The sequence below is a fragment of the Cydia pomonella genome, chromosome 26 (assembly GCF_033807575.1).
Source record: "Cydia pomonella isolate Wapato2018A chromosome 26, ilCydPomo1, whole genome shotgun sequence".
NCBI lineage: Eukaryota > Metazoa > Arthropoda > Insecta > Lepidoptera > Tortricidae > Cydia > Cydia pomonella.
In genome coordinates this window covers 868131-893925 of record NC_084728.1, presented here as the reverse complement: position 1 = coordinate 893925, position 25795 = coordinate 868131, and the positions used below count along the sequence as shown (strand labels likewise).

At 36.8% G+C, this 25795-nt stretch overlaps 1 protein-coding gene across 13 annotated transcripts in view; it reads left to right on the top strand.

The window, feature by feature from the left end:
- The window catches only part of LOC133531916 (protein daughterless), a 136716-nt gene that overhangs the window by 71163 nt on the left and 39758 nt on the right, over positions 1 to 25795 (top strand). For 12 of the 13 annotated variants that reach the window (XM_061870333.1, XM_061870335.1, XM_061870336.1 and 9 more), the window contains exon 2: positions 22006 to 22523. The exons of the other annotated variant lie outside the window; for it this stretch is intronic. In XM_061870333.1, coding sequence (XP_061726317.1) covers positions 22125 to 22523 — 399 coding nt within the window. In that variant the 5' untranslated portion in view covers positions 22006 to 22124. The remainder of the gene's footprint in view (positions 1 to 22005; positions 22524 to 25795) is intronic. 13 annotated transcript variants of the gene reach the window in all.

Here is a 25795-nt window from a genome sequence, read left to right as displayed (position 1 = left end):
GCCCGCGGGCCGTACTTTGCCCACCACTGACCTAGTCGGTAGATTCTTGGAGAAAATCAGGCGCTAGACCTAGAGAGTGTCCTATAGGGCATCAAGTCCATCTAGTTAAGGTTATTTCTTGAACAATATTTTTTAGATAACGCGCAGTAAAAGTATTGTATTCAATAGTGATATAATCAAGCTTTTCAATCTCGTACTTTACTTAGGCAACTCAGCAAACACGGTACTCGACTGAAAAGCTCTCTATTATATCAGGATTGTATAAAATACTATTTACTTCTTTGTGATCGTATCCAACATCCGATATCGGATCGGATGTGAAAACGCTCGTGTTGCCAAAGTATCTAGATTTTCATTATTACCTATTCCTGTTTCGAAATTACCCCAACGCACCTCGCCAGTCTAGTTTTAGTTATTATAACACGCCCAGTCACTCTATTGAGTTGAGATAACATCTCGCCAACGATAATATTATTATAGAATAATATAATATTATAACATGTGACTAAAACTTGTGCAATATGTTTGAAAACCCTTTTGTAATTGGTCAAGTGCGTGTCAGAATTATGTGACAGTTGCAGAAAAAGGTACCATGTGGCGGTTTGAGTAAAAGGTACTATTGATAAAGGCGCCTGAAATAGCTCCCAAAAGATCCTTACGACGCATATTTTCTAGAAGAGGTTAAAAAATAGGCGTTTTTATTGTTTTAACCGTTATGCGAACATATTTTTTGAATTCACGACGATATACATTTACCTATTTGGTATATATGTATAAACTCTTTATTGTACAAAAGACAAAATATAAATATGGCACAGGATAAGCAGTACAAAGGCAGGGTTTGGTTTGGCGTTTGTCAATACAATTGTGATCTTCGCTAGGCTCTCAGGGGGCCTAACGAAGATGACAATCGTTCGCAGGGAAACGAAACGCTGTCTCTATCGCACTAATGTGGAAGGATGATAGAGAGACAATAGAGTTTCGTTTCGTTTTCTGCAAACGAGTGTCGTCTTGACTAGGCCCCCAGATGTGGTTGATGTAAAATAGACCATTCCTGGCCTCGGCCAGAAACGTGCCCGTACCCGTCAGTCAGTAATGAATTGTACGTCGTTACTGCATTATATACGAGTACAGGTAATTATTAAACTAAATAATTGTAGGTCTGATGTTCGCGTGCCGGTGATTATTACATCCAAGTTAGTCTTGGTAATTGTAATACCTTCCATTATTATTATATACTAAACTCTAAGGCTACGTTTCCATACAGATACACAAAGACAAAGCGCGCACTCCCATCTTAAATTTCAGCAGCGCACTTACAACCCCTCTGGTGTCCATGGGCGGCGGTAATCGGTTACCATCAGGTCCGTCTGCTCTTTTGCCTTCTATATCATAAAAAACAACGGGTTGCATTGGAAGAATAGCTTTTCGAATCTAACGAAATGACGGTAATTTTTCCATGAAATCATAGAGAAATAAGAAGTAATAGAGTGCTCACTTCATACATCAGTCTTGGTACCAAAATGATTATTATATTCGCAGTCGACATCTAGCATCAAGTAGCGGAACTCTCAGTACTGCTACTCGACAATAGATATCGCGGCAAACAAAAAGTCTAAATGCTCAACGATTTTCAGCTAATATTATAACCAGAGTAACCGGAACTCTATTTTCAACTCCTTGTTGTAATGTAATATTAGTTGTAAATGCTGAAAGCCGTTGAGCATTAGACTTTTTGTTTGCCGCGATATCTATTATCGAGTAGCAGTACTGAGAGTTCCGCTACTCGATGCTAGATGTCGACTGCGTATATAATAAGCATTTTGGTACCAAACGTTTTCCACTAACAAAATCTTAACAAATCACTTTGATTTTGATGTCGATCGCTTCAACATGATATATTCAAGGTTTATACGTTTAACTTTTTAGTTTTTTTTTTGCTTTGCAAGTTTTGAAAAAAAAAAGGAAAACCTATAAACGTAGTTTTTCATTGTGTCAATATAACATACTAAAAATCATGTAGAATGGAAAATATTTAGAAATGGAAAAACTTTTTCTTTTTTGTATGGACGATCACGTGGTATACTTCCCTCTCAAGTACAGCCGCCGTCAGATATATCGGAGCGTCCGAGGCGCTCACAAATATCTGAACACGCTTCTATTGTCAAGGCGTTAGAGTACGTAATCCGATATTTTTGAGCACCACGGCCGCTCCGATATATCTGATGGCGACTACAATAATTGCAAAGGAAGCTCCTCCTCAAAATGTATAGTGTTGTCGACCTGACATGGTGGTCTTACCCCCATGTAACTATAACAGGGGTTACTTTCAAATAAAATCTCCCCCTCCCGTTCACTCTTATGGCAAGTGTCGAGTGTCCCGTTCTGCCACGGCCTCCCCTCGGTAAGTGTATTATGAAATCAGGTTTTAACTTGACAAGATCGGGAAGATAGCTTTTTAAACTTATTTTATGTTAGTTGATTGTTAAATAAGTTCTAAAATAAGTACTGGGACTAAATTTAGACCAACGGCCTGTTCCGTACGAGTTACGGCCTGATTCGAACTAAGATACGTCAAACATTTCCTAAAGATACGATATGAATTGGTTATGTCAGTGTCAAAAGTGGACGTTTTTGTTTGAAGAAAGTTATCGTACGTTTGCCTTAAGGTTGTCTGGTAGATAATGCCTTTTGGAATTACGTCCGCTTTTTGTACTGTAAGGATATCTTTAACCAATAAATATTTGACCGACTGTAATAGAACTAAATGAAGCAGTGACACATTTTCGTAGAAATTTTATATTAATCATGACATTTTCACACTTTATCATTGCAAATGTCATTCTTAGTCGGCTTGGTCCGATTGTATTTGGCCTATTTGCAGAAAATCAATTTCTTTTTCATAAAACGAAAGTAATATTTTTCCCTACTCCCATTATTGGCCTCCCCTATAATTACCCGTAAATTGCATCGATTTTTATTCGCAACCGCATTAAATATGCACTCGAAGCTGACGTGGCGGCTTGGTAGAGGCAGGCCGGGAAACCAGGCATTACCACGTGGCCGGTAAATTACTGGTTTGGCACCTCAAGAATGGAGGTTATATGTCACTGCGGTTGACTATCGATCGAATGATAAGCCACTTTGCGTGGAAATTTCTTTGCAAAGTGTCCTGTTATTATTGCCCTTGAGTAGAAACTCAAGTAACTTAAACTTAGTTCAGAACGAGAAAAGAATATATGAGTCTTACAAATATACGAATATGTATGTATAGTCAGCGTCAAATACTTCGTAGCAGTCAAAGTGGCCAAATAGTTCGGTACAACATACTAAATATATGGTGTACCGAACTATTTGGCTACTTTGACTGCTACGAAGTATTTGACGCTGACTGTACCTATGTAAGTTTATTATACAAACAATTTTACACAAAAAAGCAAGACAAAAAAAATATATGCACAAAGACGAACTTATCGCTAAAAGGAATCTCTGTCAGCTTATCTCTGAGAAAAGGTGGAAGACAACTTAATATGTATATATGAACATATAATTCTGACCCGAGGACATACGTTAATCACAATAAAAAAAAATCAAAACCCTTTAAAAACATACTGATTCCACTGTTGAATTTCCTCGGTTGTTTGAGATAATAAATATATTTCGATTTTCGATTGGAACAGGGATTGCCTGCCTCGTGTTATTATACAGCTTCGCTTATTCACCCATTTATGTGACACTGCTTCCGTTGTCAATATTATAAATCATATTTTGATCAATATCCTTGAAACGGTTCAGTTTTTCCTTGACGTGACCTTTAATATGTTTTCATAGATTTCCCTATCGTTGACTCATTCGCTATTAATTTAATCAAAACTTATCTAGCTACGCATTGTCTAAGTATTGTTTTTATCCGGTTATCGTTGTAGCATTCAGTCGTTTGTCTCATGACTGAATGATTCAACGCTCTGGTCATCTTCGGTAACTTCAACTCAACTTCAACTTCAGAGCTCAACGAGGCCGAGGGTGCGGAGTATTAGGGTCGGCAACGCGCATGTAACTCCTCTGTAGTTACAGGCGTCCATAGGCTACAGAGACTGCTTACCATCAGGCGGACCGTATCACAGTGGATCGAAATGACTAAAAAATTAAAAATGCTTTTCGGTTGAAAATGATGTAAGGAATAAAAAATGTTATATAAAATTTTTCGAAATAAGGCTTATTTAAAGCAGAAAAAATTAAATCTGTTTTTTTTTTATTGTATGAAACTGAAAAATAGGTATCTTATTATAAGAAAACCTTTACCCATCCCGCTTCCTAACCTTTAGAATATTATTCTCGTACTTAAAAACAGTAGAAAATACTAAACAGCTTATCTCGGTAGGTGCCCGTTTTTTTTTATAGTCCAGTTAAAAGTCAGTACAAAACAACATTTTTCTTAGTGTTTTATTTTTTTATTTTCAATAGTTTAACGATCTATTAATGATAATTGCTAGAATGCATATGCATAGCTAAATTGATAGAAAAGCTTTGTTTCATAAAGAAATCAATCAAAACACCTTATTTTAGTGTAACATTGATAAAAAAAATAGCGAATTTTTGCGTGACTTCTTTTTGCGTGAGTTTTTATATCAATTTATCGCAAATGAATATTAGAAAGTAGATAGATGCGCACATATCTATGTAGTAATAGTGTGTAATGGTAATGACTAAATAAAACGCAATTGTTTTTTGTGCATATATCGAACCACCTTAAGAGCGATCGGACCGGTGTTCCGATAGGTCGCAAGTTCGAGTCTTGTCTGAATCTGTGAACTATTTTTTTTATATATATAAAATTTTTACACTTCGAAATCTGTGTTTTTCCAAAAGCTTTTTATCCGGAAACTACTTCTGTGGAGTTCGTTGTAATAAATAAAAAACCGGACAAGTGCGAGTTGGACTCGCCCACCAAGGGTTCCGTACTTTTTAGTATTTGTTGTTATAGCGGCAACAGAAATACATCATCTGTGAAAATTTCAACTGTCTAGCTATCACGGTTCATGAGATACAGCCTGGTAACAGACGGACGGACAGCGGAGTCTTAGTAATAGGGCCCCGTTTTACCCTTTGGGTACGGAACCCTAAAAATGCATATACAGCATTAGAAAAATGGTAGGCAATCTTGATGTGTGTTTTTATTGGAAAATGCTATTAAAAATAGTAACTATTACTTATGAAACCAAAAGAATGTAAATGATCATATATGCTCCTTATTTTTCAAAAGTGTTTTTGAATAAAAAGACACGCTCTTATCGTTTACCTTCTTTCTAATGTTAAGCAAGTGCGAGTCGGACTCGCCCATGAAGGGTTCCGTACCATTTATGACGTATTAAAAAAACTACTTACTAGATCTCGTTCAAACCAATTTTCGGTGGAAGTTTGCATGGTAATGTATATCATATATTTTTTTTTAGATTTTTCATTCTGTTAATTTAGAAGTTACAGGGGGGGGACACATTTTTTTACTTTGGAAGTGTCTCTCGCGCAAAATATTCAGTTTAGGAAAAAAAAATATTAGAAACCTAAATATCATTTTTGAAGACTTATCCATAGATACTCCACACGTATGGGTTTGATGAAAAAAGATTTTTTGAGTTTCAGTTCTAAGTATGGGGAACCCCCAAAATTTATTGTTTTTTTTATATTTTTGTGTGAACATCTTAATGCGGTTCATAGAATACATTCACTTACTAAGTTTGAACAGTATAGCTCTTATAGTTTCGGAAAAAAGTGGCTGTGACATAATCGGACAGACAGACGGACATCACGAATCTATAAGGGTTCCGTTTTTTGCCATTTGGCTACGGAACCCTAAAAACGAAGTATACTTAATAACAAAAAACAGAGAGAAACATGTAATCGCATATGTTACACGAATAATTTCAATGATAATAATTTATTATAACCTCCTTAAAATCTGTAACACGAGATCCTAAAGATTACCGTCACCATAATTTACATTTACGACACTTGCAGAAAAAGTGCATTATCCCCACCGGATGTGACGGCGGATGTGTCGCCGGATTCGAACCCGGGACTGTTTACAAAGCTTGTGATGTTATAGGAGCTTGCATATAAGTAGTTAGATGTCATCTATGTTTATTTCTACTTATCGTATGTTTATAAAACACAAACCAAAATATATATTGCATAAGTAGTTGTTAAAAACTAATTTAAAATATGTTTTTTTAATGTTTATCTAATCAAATAATTTACCATATATACATTCCTGAGAAGGAACTCTACTCGGGTTCTCGGTCAATGTCCAGACAGTAGAGACACGTTGTAGATAAAGTCACATTTTAAGAATGCTTAACGCATACCCAAAACAAGCAAGAAAATTTCTTTTTAATTCAGCCCCCCGAGGTGTGAAAATGGATTTTTTTAAAGTTCAATTAATTCAAATAAATCACAAATAAATAGGAGCATACTGTATTAGTCGTTCACAATGACGATAAGATTAAAGTGACACTAGTGACATGACACAACCCTCTTAAATTAAGTATTAATTATCGTAAATCATTAATTTCTCCGTTAATACTGTGTCGTTTAGAATGAGACTGTACATAGCATAGAAATACCCTAAGAATATTTACTTACTTACCCTAATCAATATGCCCTATTAATCTATGTCCAGAGGGTAGAGACACGTTGTATATGTCTGTTCTAGCTTTCAAGTCGGTTACTTAAAAAAAAAAATGATAAAGTATAACCAAATATTCGTTTTTGATAAACCATGCAGAATGTGTAATTGTAAGTTGCTATAAGCATTTTTGGGGCTAAATAATAGACGAATACATATAATATGCTGTTGGAGAAATTATCGTAATGGCCTGTTTCACAATGTCTAAGTTAAGTCCGAATAAGCTGCTTGCCACTTATCTGACGGGTAAAGTGATCGTTGCCGTTTCACAATCTTCAAATCAGCTTAACTGGTAGATATAGAGCTAAGTTTTGTGCGAAGTTTTATCTCGCAGTTAATTTATTTGTTAATTAGCCATCCAATACTTCACTTGGACATTGTGAAACAGGCCCTAAATATACTAATAAGTGAAGTAAATAACAAAAACCCAATAGCATCCAAAATATATTTGATCACAATTCGGCGGCACGTCCGTTCCCGGTACAATGTAAATGAGTCTCGCGAACAATATTAATGGTATAAGTATTCATGCCCGTCTGCGCGTGCGACGCACTGTCTGCCGCGACTCACTCTATCGGATGAATCGATTTATATGGAGATTCGATCACCGAACCAAAATATTAAGACTAAGGCCAATGTGGAGAAGACCGTCATAGAGCATAAAGTCTTGTATCTGTATACGTACGTCGCTCAGAAACTCAGGCACAGGAAGGAACAGCTTTACTTCGAGCGGAGTATGTGTTAAACGCAAGAGTTAAAAGCGGGAAAAGACCATGTAGACGGTCTTCTCTTATAGACCGTCTTACCCACATTGACCTTATCTCGAGTTTCTCACAGTATGTTGCGAACAATATCAATAGTATAAATATTCAGAGAACGTACTCGATACTCATCTGCGTGTGCGAACGCATCGTCTGTCGCGATGAATGAACTGTAGAATATAGATTTATGTGAGGATTCGATCACTGAACGGTGATTCTACCATGAACGCCGGACATAGCAGGCTACGGTGACTGCTTATCATCAGGCGGGCGGTATGTTTGTTTGCCACCGAAGATATAAAAAAAACACAGATTTTGATGTGGCCAGCAATACAGAGAATATAATAACAGGAATGCAATAAAACCTGAAATAATAGGCTCAAATTATATTTTCAGAAATTAAATGCTTTTGTTATGGCATACAGGCCAATTCGAGTTTTAGTTATTCGATCTGTTTCCGATATGGTACTGATATGTTAGTGTCAAAAATGACGAAAAGTGAGATCAGTATCATATCGGAAACAGATCGAATATCTAACTCGAATTGGCTTGATAATCTCTGAATGGTCAACTTGCCACATATCTATTCTACTATTTGTACTATTTTGTAAGAAAGAATGTACAATGATGAAATTAATGAAATACCAACAAGCAAAGCCACGTGTCCCGAACCTCCCCTAAAATGATACCAATTTATCCTCTATTATATTTTCACGCCTTTAAAAAACAATCTAGTAAAATATGTCACAAAATTATATACGATTAAATTCCCAAATAAACGTTGAAACAGCCACGTCATAAAAAATAATCTTAAATGCTTTAAAAAGATAGTATATTCCTTTTAAAATGTTATCAATTTTCTTCCGTTCTCTTAAGACACAAAATGGACCACTCCACAATGAACACTATCTTGTTTAAGGTGAATTAAAAGCATATTATACTATGAATTTAAATATCTGTTAACCCAAAATAAACCTTATTTACTTTTCAATACGTTTCGTAAATCTTTTACGTATTTTTTTTAGTTCGAAGGAAAAAAAAATTACAAAATGGGGTTGAAAATGTAGAGTAATGATTAGTTTACGCCCTGACGTGGCTCGCGGCGGTTAGTGCGAAACAGGGTTAATATTTAAGTATGTGTACGTGGCCTTCGATATTCTTTTTAAAATGTTATTTTTTACTGTTGGATATTTTTTTAATTGTTTGCACGAGGCCGGGGCGTTTAATTTTTTATTAAGGACGCGTATAAATGTAGAAATTATTCATAAATGTACTACATTGCACTATATATTATTCAAATTGAAAAATGTATACGTAAAAGACATCCTATGATACTTCAAAGCTTTTTTAAGAGGAAGTTAGATTTATTGATAAAACAAAATACAAGTAGATAAAACATAATAAAAACACTTAAAAACATAAAGTCCGTTGCTCGATAGGCGGTGTCCAGAAGGCTGGACGCATTACCCCGCTGCATAGCAATGCTGATCCGCTGAGCAAAATATTGGCCAGCGCTCTGGTCAACAGAAGCCTCTACAGACAGGATAACTAAGTATTAAATCGTACACACTTTATAATATGCTTAACTTCAGAAAATATGGTAATACTTTCCTAGTAGTCATCATTATATTCATTATCACTCATCTCATAGTAGGCATACTAAGTACACGGAACAACGTGTGTGCATCGGAATGCATAAGTTATTCCAACTGATGTAAATATCTCCACGTATGTACGTGTGTCTATCTGTCTGTGTACGGGACATTCCGATCGTCTACTTAATTACTGTGGACGTTTAAATAAACTGTCCGTTGTAATGTAATTAAGTTGTTTAAGTTTGTAAGCATCAATTTCTGTAAGATCTTAAGCATGTAAGTACAAATTCAGCTTATTACAGTTAATAATTCAGCCTATATACGCCCCACTGCTGGGCACAGGCCTCCTCTCATGCGCGAGAGGGCTCGGGCTATAGTCCCCACGCTAGCCCAATGCGGATTGGGGACTTCACATACACCTTTGAATTTCCTCGCGATGTTTTCCTTCACCGAAAAGCTAGTGGTAAATATCAAATGATATTTCGTACATAAGTTCCGAAAAACTCATTGGTACGAGCCAGGATTTGAACCCACGACCTCCGGATTGAAAATCAGACGTCATATCCACTCGGCCACCACCGCTTTATTACAGTTACCTAGTTATAAATCAACTATTATTTTCGATAAACACTCTTAACCCTTTTCCAGGCCGCACCGATCTACAAGGTTTTCCCAAAAAATCCAAATATATTCCAATTAATCCAGCTATGGTGATTAATTTGAAGACAAGTAACATTTTCTGAAAGTGTAATCTAATTTGAACCTTAAATCGGAATGCTAAAGTTAAAATTATAATGGCGCGTATGTAGTCGATAAATCGTACTACGCCTGGAATAGGGTTAAGAGTAAAACGGGTCATCTTTTATTAACTTTTTTACTTAGGTGTATCAAAATTTCTTTGAATTTCAATCACATTGACAATTTAACGATTATTGTTTGCTAACGCAATAATTTTCGACCACCAACGCGAGGAAAATAACTGTAAAACATTACAAATCTAATTCAAATGAACGTTATTCAATATTGATCATTTAAAATCAACCCTTCAAAGTAAATTCCACCTGCCGTAATACATGTGACATAAGGGGACCAGCTCAAAATTAGCATAACGTTACTTTGCCACTCTTTTGGCTAAAATTCAACTTTCTCATCAGGTTTTGAGGTATTCCTCAAAATAGGGTAATGTTTAACCCTTTACGAACTGACGTGGCGAAAACACATTATTTTCCAATAAATAAAATCTTATATATATTACGTTACGATACAAGTGCGATAAATAGGAAAGACGCAACGAGTGGTGATAAATTAAAACACGACCGAAGGGAGTGTTTTAAATCGACACGAGTTGCGAATTGCCTATTCGCACACATATTGTACAACATTTTACAGTAAGTACATAGCCCTTTAAATTTTTGACATAAGTACGTAATGTGCTAATTATCGCACATGTGCGGTAAAGTAGGTCCATATGTACTGTAAAAAAAATTTAAGAATATCTATAGTTTTTTATTCCTCTATACCACGTCGGTTATGAAGATATATGACTACAACTAAGTATCACTATCAGTCAGGAATGCGTCGTCACGGCGTCGTGCCGTCTGTCCGGTTATCTGTATGTGTGTCTGTGTGTCCGCGTTACCGGCCGACACTGATACATACACATTTATATGTTAATTAACGATGTAAAGCTTAGGCGATGGAATACGGGAGTTACTAATGAAGCTGTGGATTCGATTCCAGTACCCCTAGTGTAAATTTCATCGACATCATAACGTGACGAACGCGTTTGCGTTAAGTCTCATTTTGTATAGGATTTTGAGTTTCCAAAACGTCCCGCTTGGCGCGCTCTTTCTAAATCCAATACAAAATGAGACTAAACGCAAACGCGTACGTCACGTTTGGAAATCGAATTTATTTACACTAGGGGTACAGGTAGGATTTGTTGGTTTTTGATTTAATGGGTTAGATTTCATGGCCAAGTCAAAATGTTATTCCTTCAAGTAGGCCTAGCAACAAGCACTTTCGATAGCTAGTCATTTACAAACATCACCTCGCATACATACAAAGAAAAAAAAAGAGCGAGTGGAAGTTTTACACATTTACAAGACTTCTACTCGCTCTATTTTCTTTGTATAACAAATTTTAGCAATTAAAACTAGAGCCATGTATTCTTTGAATGTACATGTCAATTTTCATTTTATTTCAGAATGAAGTTTTAAAATGAGAGCGTTAAGCCCGTCACAGACGAAGCGATAATACATGAATATACTCTAAGGTACCGACAGATATCTTATAGCATATCTAAGCACCACACACGAGACGAAATACTCAAGTTTCGACTTAATGATTAGAATCCTGAGAAAATGAGTCGAGTTTTAAAATAAAGGACTCGAGCCTTGACCAGCACTATCTAAATAATATACAAGTAATTGTTTGCAATCCGGAGGTCGCGGGTTCAAACCCCGGCTCGTACCAATGAGTTTTTCGGAACTTATGTACGAAATATCATTTGTTATTTACCAGTCGCTTTTCGGTGAAGGAAAACATCGTGAGGAAACCGGACTAATCCCAACAAGGCCTAGTTTATCCTCTGGGTTGGAAGGTCTGATGGCAGTCGCTTTCGTAAAAACTAGTGCCTACGCCAAATCTTGGGATTAGTTGTCAAGCGGACCCCAGGCTCCCATGAGCCGTGGCAAATGCCGGGACAACGCGAGGAAGAAGAAGATACAAGTAATTGTTTCCAGACATTAGTATGTTTAGGCGTCAGTCGGTCTGTTCCGCCTGTGTAATCACTGTATGTATGTCCGTCTAATGAGCTCAAGGACCTGAATTGAATCGCAACCATCGGAATCCGATCTGCCTACGCAGTCATTAATATGTATACAATTAGCGTCTGCCCCGGCATTCACTTAAGCGTTTATTGTCAGTGTTGCCACTTGGACATATGATGCTAGCCGAGACTCGGCAATTTGCAAATCGGACGACTTTACTTGGGTGCTAAAATGTATGGAAAGAAGTTGCCGAATGGCAATTCTGTGTGCTAGAACTCATGTGATGTTTTTATGAAACGTTTTTTAAACCCGCATTTATTTTTAATGTCTAATTATGTACAGTTACATACACTGCCGTATCTACACCGTCTACGCACATAGGTATCACTAGACTTAAACAAAGTCCCCCGCCGCGTCTGTCTGTGTGTGTATGCTCGCAATAAACTCAAAAACTACTGAACGGATTTTCAAGCGGTTTTCACCTATCAATAGTGATTCTTGAGGAAGGTTTAGGTATATAACTTGTTAAGGTTTTGTGTAACCCGTGGGAAGCTGGGACGAGTTGCTAGATATATATAAATATCTATGATATTTATAGGAATCGCGCTATTGCGGCAATTGATCACACTCTGAAACGTCACCTCGACTGACATTTTCATAGATAAGAATGGATGTTCCTTCTGGAGTAGGTCCATGAAACTTTTGTATAATGTAGAATATAAACTAGTCCATTTTTGAAAAAAAAAATGGTGTGTGTACCATGAGCCAAACTTGATATACAGGGTGATTCTTTTTTATTTTTGTTTTTTTTACAAGAATTTAAATGGGTTAATATTTTTTTAGCACATAGCTTTTAGTCTTATTAATATTTGTACAAAATATTAAATTCGTCACTTTCATAGTTTAGGAAAAAATAATTAAAACAGTTTTGGGGTTAATCGGGTGTTGTTCACCCCCAGGGGGTAACAGAGGGATGAAACTTTGTGCAGAGTATAACCTCCCCAAAAGGCATCGTTTGATTACAGTTTCGGCCCAAAATCGCTGGGGGCAATTTTTCCTAGGCTATCCTGCTACACCCTTTGTTGCAACAAAACAGTTTATATTGAGCATCATAAATAATGGTTTAATTATAACACTTATGTGTGTAGATATAAGCATTATTAACAATCGACGCAAAAAGAGGGATGTTAATGGTTTATGTGTTTGACACCAATGTGTCTGTGGCATCGGATTTCTCCAAAAAATGGACTGATTTCGATGCAATTTTTTTACGTAAAAGCTAGTTTCGTTGTAGTGGTTCTTATCTATGTTTGATAGAAATCTATCCAGCGGTTTAAATAATATCAGGTGTAAGGCAATTTTGGCATAAAATAGTTTTTTGGCATATAGCGTACGGAGTTTTTAATTTTATTAATTGAATAGTTAGATTATTATGAGTTTTCTGACAATTCATTGTTGAAGTAATCGAAAAATAAAAACTGTATACGTTATGCTTCATTAATGTGTTGTTATAACCCGTTCGAGGCACCTGCAGTCGCCGCGGGTGTGACCCGGATTCCCGGGTACTTCGATAAAAACTGGCCGAAAACTCAATACAGATAGTTCATTTAATGGAATAAATATTACATATTTACAGTACATATGGTCCTACCTTACCACACTAGTGCGATAATTAGCACATACATATGCGAATAGGTAATTCGCAACTCGTGTGGTTTTAAAACACTTCCTTCGGTCGTGTTTTAATTTATCGCCACTCGTTTCGAATTTACTATTTTTCGTTGTACAGTAACTGAAGTATGTACAGTCAGCATCAAAAGCAGCGGATCAAATAACGCTTCATAAGTATCTACCATTCTGTAACAGCTTAACAAAAAGTGATCTGTTTAATATAGAACAACAAAGATTGTAAAAGATATACTTTTGAACGCGAATTCTAGAAATTTATCTATATTTGGAAAAGTTATCAGAAATATCAGATACTTTTGACGCATTGTTTCATCCGCTACTTTTGATGCTGACTGTACTGTAATACATTATTTTGTTGCTTAATCACGTAAAAATGGCTGACCAGATTTGGATATAATTTAGTATACATAACAGATAAGATACTTTTATCTTGTCTCCCATTTCATCCCCTATGGATTAAAAATTGTTGAGCGAGGGAGGGTGTCCTCCGCTTAAAATAACGTAAGCGCCATTTTTTACATAAGGTTTCCTCGTACTAAAAGGTCTTATACGTCTATTAGTTCCCTTTAAGTTAGGCCGATTTCTCTTGTACACACAAGTCCTAAGCGACTTATATGCGACATCCACTCCAAAATGTCGTAAGCGTCAGCGAATTCCATATAAGTTGTGCTGTTTTTGCGGTGGGGCTGCGCGGGCGCCGAACCCGCACCTGTCGGCGCGTGCGCATCTGTCCGACGTGTTCAAGGCTCGGCGGGTACGCGACGACCAGACGGTGACCTACGTGTGACAATCTTAAATACTAGAGCAACACGACTCAAATTAAAGAGCAATAATAAACCCGGCTGCGCTTTTTAAAACATGCAATCAATCTATAGATATGGCGTTATTATGCGAAATTCCATGTTAATTAAAACAAAAATATTACTTTGTTTTAATCGTCACATTACCCAATAGTTTATATTTTTGTTTTAATCGTCACAGTAACCCACACCACAGGGGGACACGATTGCGTTTTTTTAACCTTTATTTTGGCCAAAAAATTCGCTACTTATTTTTTACATCTACATGACAACAAATCTACTGAGGCCTCTTAAAGTAAATTAAATTTATTTTATATTTAAGCAATTAAAGTGTATAGATACATACCTTACAAACTAACATACATACTTACAATAACAAAAATAAAAAATAATTTTGGCGACACAGTGTTCTGTAGCGTCGCCTGTTCCGGTGTAGGATTCAGAAGATTCCCACGGAACCGCCTAAAAACTACATTCTTCCCCCAGAAGTCCGCGTTCGCGATGCTTCCCAGTTCTCAGTAGCGTAACGGCCACAGCACACGCACCACACAACCACCACACCACATAAGTTCAAATACTTGAAATCCGTCAAATGTGTAAACAAACTGTAGGGCCGTGTCACAAAATTAAAGTAACATAGGTACAAAGGTTCGATAAATATAACCGAGAAAACTATCGAGTTTGTGACCCTTTTATAGCACTTTATACATGATAACGTTCGGTAACTTAGCTTTAATTCAACGGTATATAATACAAATAGAAGATCGGTAGATTTTCTGCCGATTATTACGAGGGAAGAATAACTTTGCTATCCTAACGAAATAACGGTCCTTTTTCTCTGAAATTCCATTTCGGGAGAAAACGGTTTCTCAATCTTCAAGAAATCACTTTGATTTGGATGTCGATCGCTTCAGCATAATATATTTTAGGCTTCGAGCACCACCGGGAAGGGAGACGGCATTCATACTATTTCCCCTCTGCCAAAGCAAAGGACAGTTGTACTGTACCTATGGCGGTGCATGTTGTGACTCGTCCGTACACAAAAAGAGATCGAGGTATGCAAGATTTGTCTTTGACGTGTCATTTTCTTTGTATTTGTGTCGTCATTACAGATTGGATTTTGTATGTAATGAGTGAGAAGTGCGACTGTGTGCACGTTTCCCCCCGCAAAAATGGCAGAAAGATTTGTACGATAAGATATCGCTTAGGCTCCTCCCTTCCGACGTGTCGGAAGCCGGTGTTGCTCAAAGATTCTGGGTTTATCTGTAAAAAAAATTGTATTCAAAATTAAAAAAAAAACCGATAAAGTAGCCTATTTGTCCCAAAGTAGTGAAAACTTGTCGTGGGAAGTAAAATTGATAAAAATCGTATTACTTACTGTCCCAACTTACTATTTTTTTTTAATACCTTTATCGTTATCTTGCATATGAAATGCATCATTGCCGTCTCGTCGTTAATAAGTTATTATTTATCGAGTTCAAAGTACGCCCAAGGTATTTAAACCCATAAACCTGAATGAAAGATGCCGACACACCTGCCCGGTGCGGTAGGCGCGAACCCGGCTAATAAGGAAAAAATAAACTAACAGGCCATTTTTCAAGTTATAGCGTATGGGACATAAATTAATAGGTGATCAGTACATTACTATTTACCTTTTCCTTATAGTTGGTTTTATCACTGATTTGGCAATTTTCGATGTGTTTATAATTTAATTAATTTTGAATAGGAAAATGTTAAAGGTCACACAGTAACAATAATTCGCTTACTCACTAAATAAGTTCGGAAAATCTAAACTGAAAAATCTCCTTGAAGTGTAAATATGTTTCTTTCTTTGGTAAAAGCAAACATAGGTATGTACATTCATTGAGTAGGATGTGTATGATCTAAGACACTTTCGTGCTTCGAATTTGACAGGTAAACGAAATGGCACTGTACACCTCTATGCATTTTGCGGTATATTTGTCGTTGCCTCTCTGTCGCACTTGTAACTTCGTACGTAAGTGTGACATAGGCAACACGTCGAACGTGGTTTGCGGTAGGCCCTCGGGTTCTAAATAGTTTTCCTAACTAGAAATTGTAGGTAATAAATAAATTAGAGCCAGTAATATAAAATGTAAATTTGTTCACGCTCTAAATGAGAGCGCATCTTCGATTGTACGGGAGCGGCTTTTTGGCGGTCGGGTCGTGTGACTTAACACATTCACCGCTGAGCTACGGTTGTAGCGCTACGTCGTAGTATGTAGCGGAAATGCTTCGTAAAGGCAAAACGACAACGGGTCGCGATTAGCGCTGAATGGATTAAGTTCCAGGTTTAAGAGTTTGTCTGTTACCTATATTCACGCTTAAATAGCTGAATCGATCTAGATGAAATTGGGAATGAAGATAACTTGAGGCCCGGGGAATGATTTAAGGGGGTGGAATTGACTATGAAGTAGGTTATGGAAATATAATTCATATAATAATACACGGTGTAATTTTTTTAACTCCGCTAATGCCGAAACTGAATGGAATAATTATTATTTATGTAAAACACGTGTGTAAAATCAGCTGACTTTGTCAACAAACTTGTACCACCTGTCAGATGGGTCAGGCCAAATCAGGTGCACAATTACCTGCCGTCTGTTCATATGGTTGTAGTTTTTGTCATAATATATGCTTATTTTAAACGCACTTGTGGCATCATTGGAAGGTCAGCATTTAAGAGGAAATACCAGCTCAGATTTGAGAATTTTAGGTAAATATCTCTGTTGCGCTGATGGGGGCTCCTACAATTAGTGCGATAGATAAATGCAGCTTAGATGAAAAAATACTGCGTATAAAAATCTCAGAAATCGAGGTTTTGTTCACGACATTTTCATCCTCCAAAACCTAACCAATGGTAGCGAAATTTTGGGAATGGAATGAGAATTAAATGATCTATGTCTGTCTGAAAAATCTGAAATCAGTAGTAGTCAGTCAAATAGTAAAATCTGTCCACCGTAATGGTGTGGCCAATGCTTTAGGTCTGGGGTCACCAGATAGTTTCTTCAGGTTTTTAAAAATAAAATGTCCATTACGGTCAAAACACAGGAACACATAATAGTTCGGTGGTCCGGATCCGGTGACCCCGACCCTGCTTTAGGTAATTGGGTCAAAATTTTGGACGGAGTCGAGCTTTTTGTATGGGTGAAATTTAGTTTTTAATTTTTCTACTGAGATTTTTTTATTCTAAAACTAGAAAGTCATGCAATTAGCAGCGTGACAGAGTGGTCACAAACAACACAACGAAAAGAATTTTGACCCAATTGGAATTAAGAAAAAAGAGAATTATCCCCCCGGAAACTCCAGTTACCCTTTCTTATAACTTCTTACGGTATTTGCGGTGATTCCCACCGCTGTGTGGTCGCCACCGGCGACGACACCCGACACCGCTCGTCAGCTGATTCGCACGGCGTCTGATACGGCGCGTCAATACAGCTGGCTTCTTACGTGCTCATTTATGTCGTCGAAGGGCATTGCACTGAATGTCAACCTGGCGATTTTTATGTCGCATCAGTGGTGCTGGTGGCTTAGCGGTAAGAGCGTACGAATTGCAATCCGGAGGTCGCGGGTTCAAACCCTGGCTCGTACCAATGAGTTTTTCGTAAGTTATGTATGAAATATCATTTGATATTTACCAGTCGCTTTTCGGTGAAGGAAAAAATCGTGAGGAAACTGGACTAATCCCAATAAGGCCTAGTTTACCCTCTGGGGTGGAAGGTCAGACCAGACGGCAATCGCTTTCGTAAAAACTAGCGCCTACGCCAATTCTTTAGTTGCCAAGCAGACCCCATAGCCTCAAGCAGCTACCATAAGCCGTGGCAACATGCCAGGACAACGCGAGGAAGAAAAAAAATATATGTAAAAAGATCAAAAAGGGGCGTGTTATACGTTTGACGCCATTGTCTGTCTGTGGAATCGTAGCTCTCAAACGGATTGACGGATGGAAAATCGATCCAGCAGTTTGAAGAGCTTTCTTGCGTAGGGTTTTTTAAAATGTTTAATTTAATAGTTATGTAAAGTTCTTCAAAGGTTTTACTTATTTCTAAATATAGATGGCTCATTTGCAATCCTATACTTTTAAATGAAGCCGTAGTTTAAAATAAAAAAAATAAGCAATTACCCACTACGTAAAAACTTGTGACACCTGTGAAAGCCACTAAATTTTGTAATTTACTCTCTTCATTATAAAGTTAATTTTCCCATATTTAAATAATACAGGTTAAATATCCTTAACAGTTGGTAAGCGTATGTAGGTTACCGATGACTTGCCAACAACGACGTTTCTCAGAACTAAATACGTGTGCCTTACGACCTTATGAGCGGTTAGCCGAAAACACTTTGAAGACTTCTGAGGGCTTACCGCCGAACCACGTTCGACGTGTTGCCTTCCTGTCACACTTATGTACGAATTTACAAGTGCGACAGAGAGGCAGCACGTCGAACGTGGTTCGCGGTAGGCCCTCTGATTCCACCTGCCTTTCGAAAGCGTGCCTTACCCAACGGCGAACAGAAGGTTTGTGAGTTGTGAGTTTGTTTTGTTTATGCCGATTCTACAGTAGAATCAGCTTTTCAAAATATTGTCTTCAATTTTTCTGATATACTTCTCATAATAATTAAAACACAATTCTATATACATTAAAGCTCTCCAAGGGACCTCTACGTGTTGGATCTATATACCCACGCAAGCCTATCAAAAGACCGGTATTTATAGGCGAGTGAAATCCAAAAAGAATTAAAACACCAAGATAATTGGCAACACCGACAGTGCAAGTGTTGTTTTAAACGTGAAACTTCTATGAAATTATGACGTTTACTTAACACTTGCACAGGCCGGGCTATCAAAATCGCTGCCAACTTATCTTGGTCCGACTCTATGATGCGTTTGAGAATTAAATATATGTACAGTGACGGACTTTAATTGTTGGGCCATTTAGGGTTTACATTACATTAATAGACATTTCATACCGTTAGTATAGACAAGTAAATTAGCTTGAACCCTAGATGGATCAACAATTAAAGTCCGTGACCGTACTTACACCACAAAAATCAAACAAAAAGGTACCTAGATCGAGTTTTCTTTTTGTTATTCTTTTTCATCAAACAGGAAACATCACCGCACTTTTTTTTAAATAGTAAGTCTAAAAATATGGAAATGGCTTAACACAAAAAAAATAATTAGTAGTTGCTTCAAAACCCTGTATTGTTTTTTTTTCTAATTGTATCTAACGACATAACCATCACAACGAGTGACATAAAAAAGTTCCAAATCAAAATATAATAATAATAAAATACTTTACAGTACATATGGTGCTACTTGTGCGGGAATGAGCACTTTCCGTACATATGACGAAACTTTAAAGAGTCATATGTACTGTAAATCGTTGTACGATACACGTGTGAATAGGTAATTCCCAACTGGTGTCAATTTAAAACACTCCCTTCGGTCGTGTTTTAATTTATCACCACTCGTTGCGAATTTCCTATTTTCTGCACTTGTATGGTAAATAACTATCATTGCACACTACATAATAAAAGTTACAGAGAATTCATTGGAGTCTAACAGTGTAGGTAACAACAGGCGGACTTATCGCTAAACAGCGATCTCTTCCAGATCCATAATTACAATATATACGTCAATTACATGTTACTGGTTTAAGCGCGTGCTCTATACAATTGAACTGATAATCGTTCACGATTTCGTGTATTCAGTAAATAATTGCTGCTACAATATTACTTGACCATGTGGTGTTCAGTTTGAGTGTTATTTTCACCCGGCTTAAGATAATTCCGACATAGTTTTTTTTTTTACAAAAAACCGTAATAAATTATCCACTTAAATCTTCCTCAAGAATTGTTCTATCGATAGGTGAAAACCGGATGAAAATCTGTTCAGTATTTTTCGAGTTTAAGTGACGTTATATAAGATGTAGTGATTTGACGTTTTCCGTTAGATTTGTGGACGCTAGGTGGCGTGACTGCCGTGCACGTAGCGAATATCCCTGTCCCTTTAAAAAATTACAGTTTTCATTGCCCTCAATATTCAATAGGTAAGTAAACTGTACATATATTAATAGTACTCCTCATTCCGACAACTGGTAAAGTTAACCAAGTCAACTTTTTACCATTTTGAGCAGATGTTTATACGGCCAAGTCTCGGGAGAAAGGACATAACTCGGTAATTGTCATTTTTACGATCTCATAATAATACTTCATGTAAGAACGCAACTTGAAATTTCGGGTATTTTTTTGAAGTGTTGAAGTTTTTACCTGCGAAATGTAATGGAGTTTGAAATCTTTACAAATTCGTAACAATTGAGTTGCATACGGGTAACTAAATCCCTGAATCCTTTTAATTTTGTAGAAGATTTTGGGGTTTATTCAGTTTTGATAAAACTCAAATTCATAGTGAAGATTTATATGGGGCAAGGCGAATTTGTAAATGTAATAGGCAAGGTGCGTTGCGATTATTACTTTTTTTGACACCTTGTGTTGAATTACGACATTTACGAACACCAATTAAGCATGAAGAGATAATAAGTTAGTAATTAGTTTTTATTATACACCGTCATGTTTAAAATTAGGTAAAAACAGCAAGATAGATGAGAAAAGAAGAAGCTATTTTAGATTCGCCCATTACACAAAATCTATAATTTTGAATTTTATATTAGGATTCCTTTATATAATTACAATTTAATGCCGCCGAAAGCATCTTGCTGCTTGGAAATATAAATCAATCAATAAAAAAAAGAATTCTTTTGCAACTTCAATAATGGCCTGAAGTTTTCCCCGTTTTCTTCTTTCATTCATTTAACTTTTCATGTAACTTTATACCATAAGCATTGTCAAACTTTTAATGTCAATCATTGTACGCTTTTAAAATACTGTAACGAGTCTATTTGTGTTTTAACTTTTTTTTATAAGTCTGTATTCAATTTTGTTTTGATTCCCAAAAATATCTTGTTACTTTTACGCCTAATGGTGTGACCCTCGACACAAAGAGACGATCACTCCATCTAAATCGACTCGAATTTCAATTTAAAATTGTTACACTTATAAAATGTAATTCAGAAAGGATACTGTCCTTTTAATTTTTCTTTAAAGGAAATATGCACTTATCGCTTTGATTTTAAAGTATCAATTCCAATTTGTATTTTATTCATGCTGTAGAAAGTCGTATGCGCCAATTTTTTATAATTTCTATAGGTGTTCGATTTTGACGCTCCCTAGCGGATGCGTACATCTACACAATTAAGTTTTTATATCATCGTCAGAAGGTTCCCTTTCGCCTGGCTTTTGAGCCATATCTGTTTCTCATTGTCCCAAGTTCGATTCTGCTGGTCGGTTCCCATCGCAAGGTGTCTTTGAACTTAAAAAAAGTAATCCGTCATTTGTTTGAGATCTGCGGTTACGGTCTTTTTATTTTGGGTGGTCAATTTTGCGTTAAGTCTTGTACCGCCGCAGCTTATTTCGGATTGATTGTTATTCTAATTTTTTTTTAGTTTTTGTATAGGTATTGGTTTTTTATATACGTAGGCTACGTAACGTAGCCCGTAAAATTACCTGCACTATATATTTGTTAGGACGTGATTTCATTTGAAAATTCGATGATTTTATTTTAAAAACCGAACACTCAGTAATGTAAAACGAATCAGAGGCGAAACGAAAACTTATTATTTTTATTTCCAGTGACCAAAGTGCAATATCTAATAAATAAACCCAAAAGTGCAAAACACAGTGCAATAATGCCGCGGTGATGCGTGCAAACAAGTTCAAAAAAGTGAAATTCAAGTACCCAATGTGACAAAATGTTACGCCACGACGCAAATATGGACTCAAACTTCCTCACGGCAGACCCTCCACCTATCACCGACATGGATTATCAGCCAAAAACGGACTTAGCCACAGAATACTTTAACACATTCAATCAAATCTGTGAAAACTACAGACCGGAATCTGACGTCAATTTGCGACAAACTTCAGACTCTTTAAGACTATCTTCGGAAATATTAGACGGGGTTAGATCTGAGTTTATAACGACAGATTTCTCCGACAAAGTGAATGACGTGGAGAAGTTTTTGAACGGGAAGGAGCAGATCTTTCAGTTTGGGCAGCCTGATGCTTCGGCGCTGTTGAGGCACAGGGCCAGGCGGCGGTTCAACGAGGAACATGGGCTGCCGCAAGCGGCCACCAGTCAGGAAAGTGGGGTAAGTTGATGGATATAAGCTGCTTTTCTCAGGGTCTGCTTTCTTCTTTGACAGTTTAGGCCCACCCAACACTAGCATCTTTTGAGCGTCGGCGTCTAGTCAGCCTTATGAAAAATGGCGTCGCTGATTAGTTGCGCCAACGTTGTGTCGAGCAGCAGCCATGGAGTTGACTAGACGCTAACGCTCGGGAGACGTTATAGTTCGTGTCATCCACGATGACGCGCAGATTTGTCAAATCTAACCTTTAATAACATGACAACACGAGTAAAGGCACGCGTCTTCTTGAATGACACGATCTATAGTGTGGCCCCGTGCGTCCACACCGGAGTTGACTTGTCACACTGCAGTGACGTACAGCTGCGTTCGTGGGCCACAAATTGTCTCGCCGGAAGATCAGCGCTGACTTTCGGGTCAGCATTATGCTTAGGCGGGGCCATTTCGTGGTAAACTATGTTTTATGTGTTAACTTGTGTACTATGTATACTTTTGTATGGTGTTTAAGATTACCATGAACCAAAAATTGGTTGATTGGAGCAACACGGTATCTAATCTAATTGTTGACGTTGAATCCAAAAGGAATATCCGCATCGTAGTTAACTCTTGTGGAGCAACACTGGGCAACAATTAGTTACCGTGTTGCTCCAATCAACCAATTTTTGGTTCACGGGAATCTTAAACTCCATACAAATAAATAAATAAAATAAAAAATGCAAATACTATTTATTATCCACTCACTTGCTTTTGGTAACTGTAGTTACCAGCTGTCACCCTTATTTCATTATAATAATAGAAGTCACTGACTAATATGAAGTATGTGAGTGGTTAAGATATAAACCCATTACATACCAATTTAAAAATTATAGTTACAATTATTATTAATTACTATATAGTACACTAAACTAAGCTAAGATTAAAAAGGTGTACAGAGTACACAAGTTAACACATAAATCATAGTTTACCACGAAATGGCCCCGCCTCAGCATAACGCTGACACGAAAGTCAGCGCTGATCTTCCGGCGAGACGATTTGTGGCCCACGAACAACCATTTGAACTCGTGTTTAACGTCAATTTTTCAAAGTCACAAAGCACCTAGTACCTACATGTATATGCGTCAAAATAAAGTCGTAAATTTAGCCAATCTCTTTCGCGGTCTTTATTTCTGGACGATTCAATTGTGCTTCTAAATATAAACAAGAATGCATCAATGAGTCAGTTAAACAGGAAGCCCCAAGTATTTGCCCAAAGAGGGCCATCTTCTTGGAAATGCTCTATAATTGTATCAAATGTATCACAGTCATAAATACATGACGCATTACATAGCCGTTGTGAATTTTATAGCGGCCAAAGTTTTCAACAACATCTCATCTCTCTCTTGGTCGCTCCGATATATCTGATCTCAGTGATCTCTGATGGCTACTGTACGGTCAAGGATTTCTGTGCCACTTCAGTACAGTCAAAAATTTAATTTGTGACCCATTCGTACCTTGCCACAGTGACAATAGGATGAAGTCTCTAGCGATTTTCATGTTGTTTGTCACTGTGACAAGGTACGAAATGGGTCACAAATAATTTTTTTGGACTGTAGGTACTTTGTTACAATGACAATGAGATCCCTAACGGCTTTTACACTGACTGTCACCAGTCATCGGATTCTAGGGGGCAACATTTAATGGCTGGTTTAGAGAGTTCCTATATCGATAAATTAAACTATCGATACTTTTCCCTAACACTATTACCTGTCACTATATTTTGTACCAGAATCTCCCATGTCCGACTGTCACTGCGACGAGGTACGGACAGAGTGGCAATTAAATGAAATTCCACAGTTCAAAGATTGAAAATCAAATATGACAGAAGGTAAACAATCCCTTTTTGCTTTGATTTTATAGTTTTCAAGATTAATTCATTAAACAAAGAAGATAAATTTAATATTTCTATTTAAGGTAGTTCGCTTTCCATACAAAAAGTAATTAAGCATTAGTGTCATTACACACTATTACTACATAAATATGTTCGCATCTAACTGCTTTGCAGAAAAACTTCATACAGAAATCTCGCAAAAAACGCCATTTTGGTGTTACATTCATAAAAAATATAGCGTTTTTTTGCATGATTTCTGTATGTAAAAAAGTTTTTCTATCAATTTAGCGCAAACGAATATTCGAAAGTAGATAGATGCGCACATATTTATGAAGTAATAGTGTGTAATTATTTCATAAAACGCAATTCTTTTTTGTATGGAAAGCTTACCGTTACCACCTTAACTAAAGTAATACGACAATCTTTTATATGTTAACTTTCTTCCCGTGATTGATGATAGTTTATTGTTTTTTTTTTGTATAAAACCATACATTACATTTCAACACAAATATTTATTATCTTAATGTAAATCAATTTCTACATTTATTGCCTTAAGCGTGTCAGGTCGCCTACACTCAAAGAAATTAAAACTACATATATTATACTTGATCAATTGTGTAGGTCGATTAAAAAAAAAACAATCTAAAAGCTTATCGTCAAAGTAAGAAAGTTCAAATTGCAATAACAGTTTGTAAAATGTATATGTTTATATTGTTTTTAACAGCATATATTTAGAGCGGCCATGTACTAACGCCCACTATCTTCTAACGGCCAAATATATGTCCACGTAAATAGTTGTCTAAAAATATAGTATATTAGCTAAGCGTTGAGTGTGTTATGATATATGACTGGGTATTGCGTGTTTAGTCATAGTATTAGTACATTACTATAAAGGCTGGGAAACGAAGGGTTGCAGGCAAAGTAGAGATGACCGAGCGTAGCCAGTCAGGCCGGATAGGGATACGCGGCCGGCAACCCCGTTTCTCACCGAGATTTGTATAGTGCTTGTCTCAAACCTGCAATGAAAAAAAAAATGTAGTCAATTTGTTTTATTCGTAGTTATTCACAGCAAAAAGCAAATTACGAATCTACTACTATTTTATGCCTAAATTGCCAAGACGTTGTCACAAATTCACGTTTAAAAACAAAAGAAGGTTGCTTTACAGGCCTAGGTGTGTAAGGCTATATGAAATTACATATCATCTTCACACCGGATACGCAGTATTTCGAGCCTAATTTGAAGTAAGTCATGTCAACATTTCATTGCAAGTTTGAGAAAGAAAAATCAAGTAGCGGTACTGATAATTCCGCTACTCGATGCTAGATGTGGACTACGAAAATAATAAGCGTTTTGGTAACAAAACTGATGTACTGAGTGAGCACCCTATGTCCTTTTTTTTCTATGGTAGAA